This window comes from Tamandua tetradactyla, chromosome 14 (genome assembly GCF_023851605.1).
Source record: "Tamandua tetradactyla isolate mTamTet1 chromosome 14, mTamTet1.pri, whole genome shotgun sequence".
NCBI classification, from domain to species: Eukaryota; Metazoa; Chordata; class Mammalia; order Pilosa; family Myrmecophagidae; genus Tamandua; species Tamandua tetradactyla.
Window position 1 is genome coordinate 83,418,919 of NC_135340.1, and position 18,218 is coordinate 83,437,136.

The 18,218-nt window shown below is 41.6% G+C and overlaps 1 protein-coding gene across 1 annotated transcript in view; it reads left to right on the forward strand.

The window, feature by feature from the left end:
* Window positions 1–3,621: 3,621 nt before the first annotated feature.
* The window catches only part of MAP2K1 (mitogen-activated protein kinase kinase 1), a 98,909-nt gene continuing 84,312 nt past the window's right edge, over window positions 3,622–18,218 (forward strand). The window contains exon 1 of the mRNA XM_077128280.1: window positions 3,622–3,846. Coding sequence (XP_076984395.1) covers window positions 3,767–3,846 — 80 coding nt within the window. The 5' untranslated portion in view covers window positions 3,622–3,766. The remainder of the gene's footprint in view (window positions 3,847–18,218) is intronic.

An 18,218-nucleotide genomic window follows, 5' to 3' on the forward strand; every position in this document is an offset into this window, starting at 1 on the left:
AGCTTATAGTGAAATGCGACAGGAAAGAGATAAGCTGAAAACTGAACTCTTGAGTAAAAAGAAACCAGAAATTGAGGTCCCGGAAAATTCTGGGCCTACAGAAAGGAACACCCCAGAGTATAGTGCCCTGTGTGTGGATTTAACCCAATGTGGAACTAGCCAGCCATTTCAGAGAAAGTCAGGATCGGACATGGAGTTATCCAGGAAAGATTTGTGGAAACTCCTTATGTCTGATGGGCATGATCCAAGGCTACTGCATAGAAAGCCAACGAGAGTGCTGTGGGACCTGTATAAACAGAGCTGCTGCCAGTCTGGACTGAGGGGTTCAGAGAAGGGACACATTGGAGGAAAAATAACTTCAGAGGCAAAACCGTGGAGACTGAGGTCTGAAGTCAAGAAGCCTCGGGCAAGGAGAGTGGACCCACCCAAGCCCATGGAGAGGGTGAGTTTGCCTCAAAGGCAGAGAATGGGCCTTCCACCTCGTTGCAGTGGAAGAGTCATGCCGCCTCAGGCCTTGGAGAAGGTGAAGCACATTCCTTGGGGTTTGGGGAGAGCCTGGCTGCCACCACATGGAGGGGTTGAGCGTGTGCCCTGGAGATGGCAGAAAGCCCGGGTGCAGCCCCAATGCTTGGAGAGGGTGGAGCCGAGAAAAAGGTGGTCTCCCCAGTGTCCCCCAAGGTTCCATTCAGAGAGAGGCAGGCGAAGGCATTTGGATAGGGTGGGACTGCCACTTTCTAAAGCCCTGAGGATAAATGAGTCTCAGACTTTGAAATCTAATGGACTTTGCCCTGCGGGTTTTCGAAACTGTATGGGTCCAGTGACCCCTGTGTTCCTTCCTCCCTATGGAAATGTGTCTGTGTATCCTGTGAATGTTCCTTCTTTGTATGTTGGCAGCAAATAACTTGTGGATGAGTTTTCAAAGGTCCAAAGCAAATGGAGAAAATTTTGCCTTAGGACAGACCATGCCTGTAACTGACTTGATGACATTTTATACTGTCTCTAATTTTGTACTTCATTGTATTGCTACTGAAAGGTTTAAGGTTTCTAATATTGTTATGAAATTAATGTATTTTGTATTTGGGAAAAACATGTCTTTTTTAGGGGCCAGAGGGTGGAATGTGCTGGTTTGAAAGGAAGTATGCCCCCTAAGAAAGCCATGTTTTAATATAAATCTCATTACTTAAAGGTAGAATAATCCCTACTCAGTACTGTATATTTGAAACTGTAATGAGATCATCTCCCTAGTTGATGTGATTTAGTTAAGAACGGTTGTTAAACTGGATTAGGGGATGACATGTCTCCACCCATTTGAGTGGGTCTTGATTGGTTTACTGGAGTCCTATAAAAGAGGAAATATTTTGGAGAAAGAGAGAGACTCAGAGAGACTCAGAGAGAGCAGAGAATGCTGCAGCACCACGAAGTGGAGAGTCCATTGGAGATGAAGAAGGAAAATGCCTCCCGGGGAGCTTCATGAAACCAGAAGCCAGGAGAGTAAGCTAGCAGATGATGCCATATTTGCCATGTGCCCTTCCAGCTGAGAGAGAAGCCCTGACTGTGTTCGCCATGTGCCTTTCCAGATGAGAGAGAAACCCTGAACTTCATCGGCCTTCTTGAACCAAGGTATCTTTCCCTGGATGCCTTTGATTGGACTTTATTTCTAAAGACTTGTTTTAATTCTCGGCCTTAGAACTGTAAACTTGCAACTTATTAAATTCCCCTTGTTAAAAGCCATTCCGTTTCTGGTATATTGCATTCCAGCAGCTAGCAAACTAGAACACCATTTTTGAGCACTTCCTTGTTTTCTTGCATAACAACATGTTCCAGGCTTATCTTGTGCATTCCATCATCACTTCTGGAATCAGCCATTTCTCCAAAAAACCCTGGATTATTTTAATGGAGAATGGTATTTAGAAGTTAACAGGTATTACTGGGGTGTCCCTACTCTTTGTCCCCATAAGTGGACAAACTTGTGAATATACATATATGCGTACACATGGAATTGGGACTAGAGTCCCTGTAGGAGAGGGCCAGGAGGTACCTCCCTCCCCTAAGGTGAATGAAATGCTTGCCTCAGGTGCAAATTTTAAAGTTGTGCCCCAAAATTCAGTAATCAAGATAAATAATATTTTAATGTAAAACTTGGAAAAAATCCAAATTAATGCAAAACATCCATGAAGAATAAAACATCAAAATTTTACATGAAGATGGACTTACACCCACACACGTACAACATATTTACATCTATTTATATGTATTGAAAACCATGATTTCATCCTAATATCTCTAATTCCAATACACCATAAGGAGGAAGATTAAATTTCCTCCGTTTCTGTATTTGCAACTCCATTCTCCGGCATTGAGAAATTTGGTTTTTGCTTATTCGATCAATTATACTGTATACAAACAATGTCTCATCTAAGCTGCTAAGCCTTCTCCATTTGGATACCCTACTCTTCCCCCACGGACTCTAGGGCTAGAAGGCCCCATTAGGTCTTCCCCTTGCCCTCCCCTGCAGGGGCTCTGACACTCCTCTCTGAACCATCAAGGCTCGGATGTTACTTAGTTCAGCCCTTTACCATCTTTAGGGCAGAGTACTTTGGGAAAGGGATAAGGGAAGAGTGAACGTACATTTCTGAGTAAGTACTATGCCTTTTCAAATTTTCTTAAGCTCTTTATTCACATCTTATTTCTTCAGCAAGTTTCATAGAACTGGAATGACTGGACGAAAGAGCGCTTTAAAATTTTAAAAATATTAACAATCTGTTCTCAAAAAAGATTGTGCCAATTTAAGTCACATCGGCACTGAGTACTCATCTCCCTGCAACCTCATCAACAGTGGATTTTACCCCAAAAGTATATATATATATATTTGCCTGTTTGTTTGGAGTCTCGACAAGTTTTCTGTTTCTCCACACTACCTCTCCTCTGCACCGGAGAAGGGGTCCCTTTTCTTATTAATTTGATTTTGTTATTTCATGTCCATCAAAGTGGTTCGGGCCTGGGCGCTCCAGCCACTGCAAAGGAGGAAGCCGCGTAGCACTCTCTCCCGGGCAGCACCGGCGGAGACCCACGTACCTCGGCAACCACTCCTAGCAGGAACGACCTTCTTCCCCCATCATTCCACGGGCTTGTCTCCCGGCAGCAGAGGGCGCTGGGGAACCCGCACCGGACCCCGCCCCTGGGGCTGAGCGCACGCCTCCGTGACGCATTTCCGCGTCATCTGCTGCCGAGGCTTTCTCTCATTGGCTGTCGGCTAGGCTGTAGGGGCGGAGCCGAGTGGAGGTGTGGAAAAACGTAGCAGCCCGGGTTGGGGCGGGGCGAGGCTTTCCCCTTCCCCGCCCTTCCCCCGCCCTCCACTCCCTCCCAGGGACCGCTGCGCCGCGGCGACGGTTGCGGCTGCACTTCCCTGGTGCGCACGTCCAACACGGCTGTGGTGCGCGCGCGGAGGAGCCGCCCGAACCCGAGGACCCGGCGGACAGAGGGAGGGAAGGAGGGAATCCCGGGCTGCCGAGCCGCCGCGCGCGGTCTGCTCGGGCCGTCGGGGAAGCCCTTAGAGTCCCGGCGCGTCGAGCGGAGGGCGGGCGGGGCGAGGGTCGCAGGAGACCGCGTCCGGTCCCTCGGCGCTGACGGGACTGCGCGGAGCTCGGGCCCCAAAAGCAACCCCCCGGCCCGCGGCCCCACGCGGCGGGCTTCGGGCAGCGCGGAGGGAGGGAGCGAGAGGGACCGTCCTCCTCCCGGAGTTGGAAGCGCCTTCCACGGGTTCAAAATGCCCAAGAAGAAGCCGACGCCCATCCAGCTGAACCCGGCCCCGGACGGCTCCGCGGTTAACGGGACCAGCTCGGCGGAGTGAGTAGGGGGCGGGCGGCGAGCGCGGGGGCCGGGGTTGGGGAGGCCCCACCAGGGCGCCCGGGGGCCCGTCGGGTGTGCGCGGCGGCATGCGGGGCTCCTGTCCGGTTGGTCACGTACATGTCGGGCTGGCCGCGGGCAAGGAATTCCCGGCTGCCGAGATATCGGTGACTAAGCACTGATGGTGTTCCTTGCTCAGATTGGGCAATGGACCCAGGGAGCCTGTATTCCCCCACCCCACCCCACCTTTCGACCCTCTCTGTGGTTCCTGGCTATTAGCTACTCTCCTTCCCCCAAGGGAATTAAAGCTAGTTCATCCTCCCTCCCCCGACTGTTTTCAAAAAGCGATTCTCTGGGATTCTGGCGTCAGAAGGGGGAGAAGGGGGTGAATGTGTTGGGAAGAATTAAGATCGCCTCTGTGCCTCCGAGACGGGCTCAGGGAATGTGGAGTCGGGACCTGCGAGCAGCATCCTCACCTTGGCACCTGACACCTGTGGGCGGGAAGGAGTTGGTTGCGGGCGGGGGCCTGTGTACAGACCTGTCTGCGTCTTTTCCCCTTGCTGACATTGGAGGCTTCTTCCTGAGAACTGTTTTGCCTGGAAGGGCAGCGGCTTTCTTCTTCCTCGCACTCTTCATTCGTTCATTCAACAAATCATCTCCTCACCATTGATTCCCCTGGCTTTCCTTACTTGACCAGGAACCCTAAACTCCTGATGGGAGCTCCGTGATTAGGGAAGTCACACACAAGGTGCTCTATCTCTACAGCTTCCACTGTTGCTCACACATACACACTTTATTTCCATTAAATGACGAAGAGGCTGTTTCATGGGGGTTTCTGAGCTCTCTCCCTCAGCTCTTTGGGGTCCTAGGGAAGAGATAAGACCATGTGAAAAAGTGAGATCCAGCTAGCTGGAGAAATAACCAGAAAAGATTAGGTTCTTTTACCTGAACACTGTAGTCTTTAGGAAACGAGCTGGTAAAATGAGTAGTTAGGAGACTTGAATCCTCTGCCCTTTGATGATTTTCTGTAGTCTTCCTTTCTCTCTGTAGCTTGGGGACCTGTAGGTTAGGTGACTGTGGCCATCCTTGCAATGATTACAAGGCTGGTGTGGATCTGTTTTGTGAGTTCAGCCAGGTTTCTCAGGCCTGCTCATCACATTAAACCCCTTGTATAGGCCCAGTCAACACTGTAGTGTCGATTTTGCGTGATACTGACTTGTACAGGTCGGTGGGTTGCTTTGCATTCATTCAGTTTTAGTGTACAGTATTTTGTTCTCATGAACCAAAAGTTCTTCAAGGGCAAGGGTTTCTCAGTTACCCTCATTGTTATCAGGACAAGTTTTAACTATAGTGGATTCTGGTTGAATCTTGTGTCCTGATCATCATTTACCTATTTGATTTGGAGGTGGGGACAAAGTGGAAGTATGTGCTGTTGTTCTGCTGATAATTATGACACCAGAGCTATATTCTTGCAAAGGGGAGGAATTTCATTAACAGAAAACCGTACTGGAGAGGATAAGAAGAAACTACCTCAGTGTTGGTAACAGAAAAATTGGGTTGGACTGGGAGACTCTAAACAGCTGTTGAGAGGTTGGGCTCTGGAGTCAACCTGGATTTAAAGCTTGTTTCTTCTACTTATGATTTTGTGTCCTGAGACAAGCCTCTTAGCCTCTGTAAGACTTAGATTTAGTTTTTTCATCTGCAAAACGGGGTTAATAAAAGAACCTACTTAGCCTGTGTTCCTACTTTGCTAGCTGCTGGAATGCAACACACCAGAAATGGAACGGCTTGTTTTAAGTTGCAAGTTTACAGTTCTAAGGCTGTGAAAATGTCCCAGTTAAAGCAAGTCCATAAAAATGTCCAAATTAAGGCACCAACAAGAAGTTACCTTCGCTCAAGAAAGGCCGATGAAGTTCGGGGTTTCTCTCTCAACTGGAAAGGCACATGGTGAACATGGCAACATCTTTTAGCTTTCCTTCCAGGCTTCTTGTTTCAGGAAGCTCCCCGGGGGACATTTTCCATAGGTCTCTGACTGTGTGGGCTCTCCTGGTTTTCATGGCTCTAAAAGGGACTCTCTTCAAAATGTTTCCTCTTTTAAAGGATTCCAGTAAAATAATCAAGCCTCACCTGACATGAGTGGAGTCACATCTCCATCTAATCAAAGGTTAATACCCACAATTTGGTGCATCACATCTCTGTGGAGATAATCTAATTAAAAGATTCCAACCTACATTATGAATAGAAAGGGTTGCTCCCAGAAGATTGGATCAGGATTAAAGCATGGCTTTTCTAGGGCACATAATCCTTACAAACTGGGACAGGGTGGTTGTGAAGATTAAATGCATGTAAAGCTGTTGATACATAGCAAATCCTCCATAATTTTGGCTGCTGGTACCTTTGTTACTGGGTGCATGCTGAGAAGGCTGAAGGAAACTGAAAGGTAATATTCATGGTGGTACATGCATGTATTAAGTGTTTTTGCTCCTAGTCAAATGACTCTCTCCCTCGCTTAGTTTTCTCTGCCATCTGCATCTACCTCCATGACTCATTGCTGTATTACAATAGGAAGCATTTTTGTATAGGCTGCCTGAGACTAATAGGAACTGTTTCCTTTCATTTCTTGGCACTAATGGGGGGTGAGGGGTGGAAGCTGTACCCACGTTTTCATCTTTCACCTCGGAGAGTGTTTCTCAAGCAAAGCTTTCCCTATCCTGGGCTGCTAAAGATAGAACTCTTTTGTTCTAATGATTTCTCTGATTTGACTAGAGCATATTTTTTAACATTATCATACAAAGTGAACTGAAGAAGAAAAAAAATCCATTGACAGTAAAGAACTCTTTGTATCAAATTGGCAAGATTGCTGGTCCCCCGTGGCCTATTAGCACCTTGGGATTTACCTCCAATTTATCATTTACCCTACTTAGAAAATGTGCTGAGTTATTTGGGATTTAAAGTTTATGTAAGTTCTGGGGTTCTCAAAGAAAAAGAATGTGAAAGTATTTTTCTTTTGCAAGTTTTGCAAAAACTTATGAGCATATTGTTAGGGTCCTAAGTGGTGGACTATTTCCAATAAATTGGAAAATTCCAGTAAATTGAAAATAAGATTATATTATTCTCTGCTAAATGTTTTAGTGGTTCCACCGCAAGGTAGACTAAAATCTACTGGCAGTGTAAATTGTAGTACAAGACTCTAAGTGATCTATCTGCTGTGGTCCTCCCACCCTCCCACTTCTTTAACCACACTTCCTGCCTCTCCTTTCTTCTGCCTCACTAGCCCTCTTTCACTTCCTCTGTAGGATCGTTTGTGCTCCCTCCAGGCACTTGCATATGCTGTTCCCTTTGCCTGGAATGAATCATTCCTCCCTCTTCCCTAGCTAGCCAGGAAGCAATATTCACCTCTGCTTAAATGTCATTTCCTCAGAGTTGCTCACAGACTACCTAATCTAAGGTAGGCCCCTTTTACTCCTGTCATTTTATTTTTAAAATTATTTAGTTTTTATTGATATATGTATATAAAATATTCACATACCATGTAATCATCCCAACTGTATAATCAATGGCTCACAATATCATCATATAGCTGTGGATTTATCATCACAGTTGACTTTTTTTTCTTTTTTGTGAAAAATGACATATACCAAAAGCTATACATTTCAAAGCACGTCACAACAATTAGTTGTAGAACAGATTTAAGAGTATGATATGGGTTACAGTTCCACAATTTGAGGTTTTTATTTCTAGCTGCTCTAAGATACTGGAGACTAAAAGAAGTGTCAATGTAATGATTCAGCAGTCGTACTTATTTGTTAAGCCCTACCTTCTCTGTATAGCTCCACTTCACCTTTGCTCTTTCTCCCATTCTTTAGGGGTATTTGGGCTATGCCCATTCTAACTTTTTCATGTTGGAAGGGGCTGTCGATAATATGGGGTAAAGGGGTTGGAACTAACTAGTTGATGTTCTGGAGAGGCTGGCCTCTCTTCATTTCAGGACATACCTGGTCCAGAGATCCATCTGGAGCTTGTAGGTTTCTGGAAAGCTACCCTAGTGTATGGAACTTTTGTAGAATCTTGTACAATGCCCTAGATATTATTTAGGATTGGCAGGAATAGTTTTGGTTGGAGGTTGGCAAGTTAGGGTAGGCAGCAGTATCTAGCTGAAGCTTGCATAAGAGTGACCTCCAGAGTAGCCTCTCGACTCCATTTGTCATGTCACCTCATTTTTTAATGACACTGATCACTGTCTATAATTATTTACCAGGGTGTTTTGAATATCTGTCTCTCCTGTATGCCATACTGTAAGCATAGGGCTGCATTTTTGATTCACTAGTCTGTAAGTAGTACCTAGAATAGTACCTAGCACATAATGAAATTTCTAATATCTGCACAATGTCTTTAATAAACTTTTTCGTTATTTCCTCTTCTTTTCCTCTTTATACCCCTTCTCCCCTCTGCCTCCGTTTCCTTTCCTTTCATAGGCATTCAGCTCATCCACTTTGGTAATTAATATATGGCGTTATAATTCTGCTGATTTGTTTAGATATATATTTACCCTTGGGAAATAGATTGTAGCATTATGTGTGTTTCTGTGATTAGGGTACTAAATGATACTGAGTTTAGAGTTCATCTTCCCTAGCCTGTTCTGAGAAACTGTGCTGTGTTTGTTAAACGACCTGGGTTCAAGTGTTAGTTAAAGCCCTTCTTAATTGTGTGACCTTGTGACTTAGCTACATTGAACCTCTGTTTTCCTCATTAATAAAGTAGGGATGATAACAAACCTTTAAGGGAATTAGAGTGGGTCATTGTTTTAGTTTGCTAGCTGCTGGAATGCAATATACCAGAAATGGAACAGCTTTTTAAAAGGGGAATTTATTAAGTTGCAAGTCCACGGTTCTTAGGTTGTGAAAATGTCCCAGCTAAGGCAGGGCTATAGAAATGTCCAATCTGATGCGTCCAGGGAAAGATGCCTTGGTTCAAGAAGGCCTATGATGTTCAGGATTTCTCTCTCAGCTGGAAAGGCACGTGTTGAACATGGTGGCATCTGCTTACTTTCTCTCAAGGCTTCATGTTTCATGAAGCTACCCCCGGGGGCGTTTTCCTTTTGTATCTCCAAAGGTCTCTAGCTGTACAGGCTCTGTAGCTCTTTCCAAAATGGTTCCCTCTTAAAGGGCTCTAGTTAGCAGCCCCACCTTGAATGGGTGGAGACACACCTCCATGGAAGTAATCTAATCGGAAGTTACCACCCACAACAGAGTGGGTCACATCTCCATGAATAATTAAAAAATTCCCACCCAGCAATACTGAATGAGGATTAAAGGACATGGCTTTTCTAGGGTCCACAAATTCAAACCAGCACAGTCAGCATCTGAAGTAATTTCAGCACTTTGTAGGATTACTGGAACACTATCCAAGTAGGAAGTATTGTTAATGATGCCAGCTTTTGATTTCCAACTTCTCAAAAAGCTGTTACCTTTTCTATTTAATGCCAAATCATAAATGTTGATAAAAAATTGTGTTGATTTGGATATCATGTATGTTGCCTATCCTTCAGAAATCTAGCCTAAGCCTGTAGGCTAGTGTTATATCAAGTGTTGAGACTTAACTTTCTGTTTACAGCAGGTACAGGGACAGAGGGACAAGTTAATTGGCGCTAGGAGGAAATAGAATATGAATTGTTCTCTAAGACAACTTGGTTTCTTCAGAAAGTCAATGTCAATAGACTGTATGTGTGTGAAGATGTGTTGATAAAAATAGATATGGGGCGGTGCGATGGTGGCTCAGTGGCAGAATTCTCACCTGCCATGCCGGAGACCCAGGTTCGATTCTCAGTGCCTGCTCATGAAAAAAAAAAAAAAAAAAAAAATATATATATATATATATATATATATATAGAGAGAGAGAGAGAGAGAGAGAGAGAGATGCTATTTATCTCTATATATGGCAATGTCATGGGGGAAAAGGGAAGGAAATGCAGTTATTCTCTAGAATAAGAGAATAAGATGATATGCCATCCAAGTGTAATGCTTGAACCTCGATTGGATCCTGGATCTTGGAACAATTTTAAAATGCATTCTCGTGGTAACAGTTTTTTGGTTTGCTAAGGTTAACGAAATGCTGTGTCCCAAAAATATGTTGACTTTTATAATGGGAATTTATTAGCTTACAAGTTTACAGTTCTGAGACCATGAAAATGTCAAATTAAAGCATCAATAGGATGTTACTTTCTCTCAAGTCTGGTTACTGTGAGCTTGGGCTCCTCTGTCAGAAGGCATGTGGTAAAGTCTGCTGGTCCTTCTTTCCCAGGTTTTGTGGCTTCCAGCTCCTGGCTTCAGTGGCTTCTTCTCTGCTTCTCCAGGGCTTTTTCTGTGAGCTCTTAATTACATCTCTCTGCTTCTGTTTACGTTTTATTCTCTTTTAAAGAACTTCAGTAAGAGAATTGATTTAAGACCCATATTGAATGAGGTGGGTCACATCACTGTTGAAGTAATGTAATCAAAAGATCCTGCCACCAATAGGTGTATACTCACAGGAATGCATAAAAAGAACATAACCTTTTCTGGGGATACATACAATTTCAAACTACCATAAAAATCTTTGTTGTGTTTTCAGATGTAATAATGGTATTATAATTAGGAGAATGTTCTTATTCACAGGTGATGCAGACTGCTTACTTTAAAGTGGTTCAGATGAAAGCGTATGTATACATACACATGAATAAATCATATGGGACAAAATGTTTACAATTATTGAATTTGGTTGGTTAGTTTATGGGTTCCACTCTTCTATTCTTTCCATTTTTCTTTATGTAATAAATTAAAAATCCAAAGAACAAAATCCATCCCAAGTCTTATGTCCTTTTTAATATCAGCTTGTAATTGCTCTCTTTCCCTAAATCCTTTTGTGCTTGTCTGTATTGTATAATAAACATTATATTAAATGTAATCTCATTTTTAATGATCCGCATTTTAGTACTCTGTTGCATTACTATAATACTTTCTTATTCACTAAATGTTCCTTATGTGTCTTTTTTTTTCTTTATCTTGATTATTAGGGACCATACTTTTGTGTATCCCTGGGTCTTCAACATTGCTGATAAAGTAAATCATTAACATGTTGGGGGAAAAAAAACCACTAGAGAACCCACAGACAGGAGAGAAGATGAGGTGAGCCTGAGAGAAAGCTAAGAATTTCAGTTTTATTTCTGTTGTTACCTTCTAGAAGCTGCCAATTTTGAAAAAATCAACCTGTCTCTTACCACCACTAATTTTGTTTTTACTTCATGGCTTTTGTCCTGATTTTATTGCCTGAAAGCCCAGGAGAGCTGTTTGGAGGCTTACATACCTATTTCTTAAGCAGTCTCCTCTCAGGATGAATGGTGTTTTGTTTTAAAATAGCAGGTAGTCTTGAAATCCTGTTGCAGGGCCCACTGCTAAAAATGCTGATCCTGCCTCTGATTTCCCTATGTAGCTCCCAGGGGCATCCAGCTTTGAAGTCAGCAAAAGGAACAGATTTGGAAGCAGTTACTTGGGAGTTGAAGAAAAAGTGGATGAGGGTATAGTGACCTCTTTTAAAAATTTCCCCTTTGAATATTTGCTTGCTTCAGGCCAATACTTTTCTTTTTCTCCGTAATTTTGAATGTGAACCTTTTAAAAAACTTACTGACATAAATTCTTTAGTTTAACTTTTGTTTATTTCATTATAATTGTAATCAGTGGATACTTTTTTTTGTTTGTTTTTTTGGCAGATTTTTACAGGGTATAGCCCTCATACTTATAATTTTTTTGACTACAGAGTAGAGTTTGGGGTCTGGCTAAAAGCAAATGACACTATTTGTTGATTATTTAGGTGACTTTTAGGTTCTTATTATTTATTAATACTCTTGTAAATATTTTAGAACCAGTTTGATTTGGTTTGCTTTAGATTAATTCATCTACCACACCAGAGGCAATGAACCATGTTACCTGTTTGTTCAAAAAAAGATTGAACTGATTATAATATGTGTTTCAACTGTTTTTTCAATCCTAACTCAAGCGTCAGGATTTTATTTTTTGTAAGGTTACTGTTTTTTTTTGATAGTTTAATAAGCTGTATAAAGGACTTCTTTAAAGGTCATTGTTTGCCTTTACTGGCCAGTCTGTATTTTTGACATGTGATGATTTTCTTTATTTCCTCAGTTCAGTTTAAACTAATACTTATAGAGTGCTTAGTGAATGTAAGTCACCATGCTGGTAGGTGACTCAAAAATGAATAAGGTTGTTTTTGCTTCCAAGCATCTTAAGTTCTCATATGTGGATGGGAGAAGGTTGCAAGAAGACAGAAAGAAAGAAACAAATGACTGCAGAGTAAGATAAATGTCCCTGAAGAAGAGGTACAAAGAAAGTACTGTCAGGGCTCTTTCTGTGGAAGGAGAACACACATCCAGTGGCAGGGATTAGGGGAGGCTTCCTGGAGGAGATGACATGTGAGCTGGGCTTTGAAGGATGGCTAAGATTTCCATGGGCATGGAGGAGGGCATAGCAGGAAGAGAGCACAGGGTGAGCAACTTCACACAGTGGCAAGTCTTGGGATGTGTGAAGGAGACAGCAAGTAGTTTAGGGTGACGGGTCCATTGGTGCAGGTTGTGGGAGATGAAGCTGGAGAGGTAGGTTGGAACGGCTTTCTGGTACCAGACAGAGCATTTTGTATTCAGTCACATGCAAACTTTTATTTCCCTCTGACCATTTTTTAGTAAACATTTTAAAATAGTTTTTATATGTTTCGTATTTTAAAGTTTTATAATTTATATGATATTTTATTTTCCCTTTGGGGTATTTTCTTTTTATGTTGCATTACTTAAGAAAAAAGATGTATTTTTATCTCTTCATAAGCATGTCATTTATATAGGGTGGTCTATTTTTCTTTAGCAGTTAGACATCTGTCATTTCTCTACAGCCAACAGAAGTATGTGGTTTCATTTTCTTCTTGGCTTTACTCTCCCTTATATGTTTAACTCTTTGTCCCATCTGGTTTTAGTTGATGTATTTGGTATGAGGTTCGGGTCTAAGTTCAGGGAGATTGGGTGTATTATTAGAGTTTATTAAATATCATTTATTTACCCATTTGTTGTATTTCCTGGTTTACCTTTGCCTGGTCTTTGTTGTATTTTGATCTATTTCTAAAATGTCTTACCTCACTCTTATGTAGTTTTAATAGTTGTAAGGTTTTTTTTTTAATTTAGTAGAGTTAAAAAAACTTAAAAATGTTCATGGTCTATCCATTCATTAATATCCTCATCCAGTTCACCTGTTATGTGGTTATAATTTGTTCTGAATAATTCTCTTGTGTTTTGAGTTAATATTTTAAATACTTCACATTTTAATCTTTTTTTTTTTAACACATGAATCATTTATTGTATGGAAGGTGTATTAGTCATGGTTCTCTAGAGAAACAGAACCAACAGAAGATATCTGTAAATAGGAGACTTATAAAGGTGTCTCATGCAACCAGGAGAATGGAAGAGTCCAAAATTCTTAGGACAGGCTGTGAAGCTGGCAGCTCCAGTGAAGGATATGGAAGAACTTGAGGCTTGCTGACTGAAGAAGCAGTGAAAAAAATCTCTCTTCTCCCTTAGAAACTCTCAACTGTGATTGGATTATCTCATTGGTGAGAAGCATGCCTTAGTAGATAGCAGATGTAATCAGCCACAGATGCAGTCAGCTAACTGATGATTTAATATAACAGCCTTCCAGTTTATCTACTAGCCACAGAATATCCTTGCAGCAATGGTCAGGCCAGTGCTTGCCTGACCAGACAATTGAATATCATCACTTGGCCAAGTTGATACCGGAACCTAAACATCACAGTCTACCCCTTGTCAACTTGGCAACTATACACATCACCTTGAAGCACAGTTAATTTCCAAATAGAACACAATAACAGAAATATGTTTCACCTAAGAATATTCAGCTTTCCTGCGTACAACTGAAAACCAGAAGTGCACTACATCTCTCCAGAATAGGGTGCAAGTCCTTAGGTAACACTTTTTTTTTTAACTTTTTTTATTAATTAAAAAAAATTAACAAAACATTAAGATATCATTCCATTCTACATATACAATTAGTAATTCTTAATATTATCACATAGTTGCATATTCATCATTTCTTAGAACATTTGTATCAATTTAGAAAAAGAAATAAAAAGACAACAGAAAAAGAAATAAAACGATAACAGAGAAAAAAAAAGATAATACATACCATATCCCTTACCCCTCGTGTTCATTTACCACTAGCATTTCAAACTAAATTTATTTTAAGATTTGTTCCCCCATTATTTATTTTTATTCTATATGTTCTACTCTTCTGTTGATATAGTAGCTAAAAGGAGCATCAGACACAAGGTTTTCACATTCACAGAGTCTCATTGTGAAAGCTATATCATTGTTCAATCATCATCAAGAAACATGGCTACTGGAACACAGCTCTACATTTTCAGGCAGTTCCCTCCAGCTTCTCCACCACATCTTGAACAACAAGGTGATATCTACTTAATGCATAAGAATAACCTCCAGGATCACCTCTCAACTCTGTTTGGAATCTCTCAGCCATTGACACTTAGTCTCATTTCACTCTTCCCCCTTTGGTCGAGAAGGTTCTCTCAATCCCTTGATGTTAATTCTCAGCTCATTCTAGGGTTTTTCTCAGTCCCTTGATGCTGAGTCTCAGCTCATTCCAGGATTTCTGTCCCACATTGCCAGAAAGGTCCACACCCCTGGGAGTCATATCCCATGCAGAGAGGGGGAGGGTGGTGAGCCTGCTTGTCATGTTGGCTGGGGAAAGAGGCCACATCTGAGCAACAAAAGAGGCTCTCTTGGGGGTGACTCTTAGGCCTAAATTTTAAGTAGACTTGACCTATCCTTTGCGGGGCTAAGTTTCATATGAACAAACCCCAAGACTGGGGGCTCAGCCTATAGCTTTGGTTGTCCACACTGCTTGTGAGAATATCAAGAATTCAACTTGAGGAAGTTGAATTTCTCCCCACTCTCACCATTCCCCGAAGGGGGTTTGCAAATACTTTTCCAGTCACTGATCAAATCACTCTGGGATTCATCGGGGCATCACTCTGGACAAACCAACAAAATCTCATGTGCTACCTGAGATTCCAAGTACTTATGACATTCGATCAAACTGTCTACATAAGTTATATTAGGAAATGCTCTAGTCAATATAAATTTTGTAACAAATAAACATTTTTTGCTTTAGTCTCACACATAAGGTGAGATTTTAAAGTATTAATTACCATCTATTTTCAGCACCCTGCAATAATGACATTCCTTTGTTCTTCCTCATGCAAAAACATTTTAAAAATTTGTACATTGTACATTTCACTATTATTATACACTCTAGGAATTCCTAGATTATACCATCTCAATCTTGACCATCTATCTTTCTTTCTGATTTCATTTATGTCCCCAGCCCTCCTCCCTCTATCATTCTCACATGCAGCTTCATTCAGTGTTTTAACGTAATTATATTACCGTTAGGTAGTATTGTGCTGTCCATTTCTGAGTTTTTATATTCAGTCCTGTTGCACAATCTGTATCCCTTCAGCTCCAGTTACCCAATATCTCACCCTATTTCTATCTCCTGATAGTCTCTGTTACCAAGGAAATATTCCAGGTTTATTCACTAATGTCAGTTCATATCAGTGAGACCATACAGTATTTGTCCTTTTGTTTCTGGCTAATCACACTCAGCATAATGTCCTTAAGGTTCATTCATGTTGTTACATGCTTCATAACTTTATTCTGTCTTACAGCTGCATAATATTCCATCTTATGTAAATGTCACAGTTTGTTTAGTCAACTGTCTGTTGATGGACATTTTAGCTGTTTCCATCTCTTGGTAATTGTTAATAATGCTGCTATAAACATTGGTGTGTAAATGTTCATTTATGTCCTTGGCCTCATGTCCTTTCAGTAGAGACAGCATATAGATGGGTCCTGTTTTTTAATCCATTCTGCCAGACTATGTCTTTTGATTGGAGAGTTTAATCCATTAACATTCAGTGTTGTTACTGCATGGGTAGTACTTTCTTCTATTATTTTGCCTTCTGGATTTTATATGTCATATCTAATTTTCCTTCTTTTTACCTTTACTCATAATCTTCCTTTCTAAACTCTTCTCCACACCTCTCTCTTCTGTCTTCGTATCTGTCTCTAGTGCTCCCTTTAGTATTTCTTGCAGAGCTGGTCTCTTGGTCACAAATTCTCTCAGTGATATTTTGTCTGAAAATGTTTTAATTTCTCCCTCATTTTTGAAGGACAGTTTTGCTGGATATAGAATTCTTGGTTGGTAGTTTTTCTTTTTTAATAATTTAAATATATTATCCCACTGTCTTCTCACCTCCATGGTTTCTGCTGAGAGATCTGCACATACTCTTATTGGGCTTCCCTTGTATGTGATAGATTGCTTTTCTCTTGCTGCTTTCAAGATCCTCTCTTTTTCTTTGACCTCTGACATTCTGATTATTAAATGTCTTGGAGTATGTCTATTTGGATCTATTCTCTTTGGGGTACGCTGCACTTCTTCGATCTGTAATTTTAAGTCTTTCATAAGAGTTGGAAAATTTTCAGTGATAATTTCCTCCATTAGTTTTTCTCCTCCTTTTCCCTTCTCTTCTCCTTCTGGGACACCCACAACACATATATTCGTGTGCTTCATATTGTCTTTCAATTCCCTGAGTCCCTGCTCATATTTTTCCATTTTTTTTTCCTATAGTTTCTGTTTCTTGACAGATTTCAGATGTTCTGTCCTCCAGTTTTGAAATTCTATGTTCTGTCTCTCGAGATCTACCATTGTAGGTTTCCATTGTTTTTTTCATCTCTTCTACTGTGTCTTTCATTCCCATAAGTTCTGTGATTTGTTTTTTCAGACTTTCAGTTTCTTCTTTTTGTTCTTTCCTTGCCTTCTTTATATCCTCCCTCAATTCATTGATTTGATTTTTTAATGAGGTTTTCCATGTCTGTTCGTACATTCTGAATTAATTGTTTCAGCTCCTGTATGTCATTTGAATTGTTGGTTTGTTCCTTTGACTGGGCCATATCTTCAATTTTCCTAGTGTGATTTGTTATTTTTTGCTGGTGTCTAGGCATTTAATTACCTTAATTAGTTTATTCTGGAGATTGCTTTCACTTCTTTTATCTAGGGTTTTCTTGTTGGATGGATTTGTTGTCTGTCTGTTCTTTGACATTCCATTCAGCTTTATCTGGACCTTTAGCTTAAGTTTTGTCTAACAGAGGAGAATTTTTCAGTTCTTGTTTTCTTGTTTCTTGCCCTGCTTGTGTGGTGCTTTTCCCACACACACACTTAAGAGGGTCTACTTAGATATTATAGACCCCAGCCAGATTTTCCCAGACCAAACTGGAGGAAAGAGTCACCTGCGTCGGTTTTCCCTGAGGGTGAGACCCAGCAGGTTGAAAGACTCTCCTGTGAAGTCTCTGGACTCTGTTTTTCTTATCCTGCCCAGTATGTGGCACTTGTCTGACTGCAGGTCCCACCAGCATAAGATGATGCAGTACCTTTAACTTTAGCAGACTTTCCCAGCTGGGGGCGTGGTGGAGACAGAGGAGAGGTTGTAGGCTGGTTTTAATGGCTTCAAATTACCAAGCCCTGGTGTCTGAATTCTTTGATGGAGGGATTCCACCTGAGTTGGGCTTCACCCCTCCCCTGGGGAAGGCACAGGCTCCAGAGAAGCCCCTAAAATAGCTCACTTCTGCCTATGCCTGGTGCAGTTGCAGCCTGAAAAGACCTGCTGCTGTATCCAGAGGCAGTCAGGCCTTTGTAGATAACACAGCCAGAAAAACCTCTGTTTCCTTCTTTTTTTTTTTTCCCCTTTTTCTGCCAGTTCTGCCCCCTTGGCGCCAGGGCAAAAATGAGCAACCTCTGCTTTGATCAGGTTCACCTAAGCTGGGGGCCTATTTTTAGTAGTCAGAATTTGTTAATTAGTTCCACAATTGGCGTTTGATTGTGCCCAGTCCCTGCTGCTGCTGGTAAAGTCCTTTCCTTTCTCCTCTGGGAAGCGGCCTGTGGGGGAGGGGCGCTGGCCGCCGCAGCTTTGGGAACTCACGGTTCTGGGGGGGTTCGCAGCCAGTCTAGCTGGTCCAGACTGGGGTATGCTGTGTGTCTGGTCACTGACGTGGCCCCAGGAGCTGTTCTGTATTGTTTCTGATTATTTAGTAGTTGTTCTGGAGGACGAACTAAAACGTACACATTGAACCGCCATCTTGACCCGGAAGCCCACATTTTAATCTTTAATGGTTGGAAGTATTCGAATTTGTTTTCTCCATCTTGATGCTGGTTTGATTTTTATGAATTGTTTATCTCCTGCAACTGGATAAA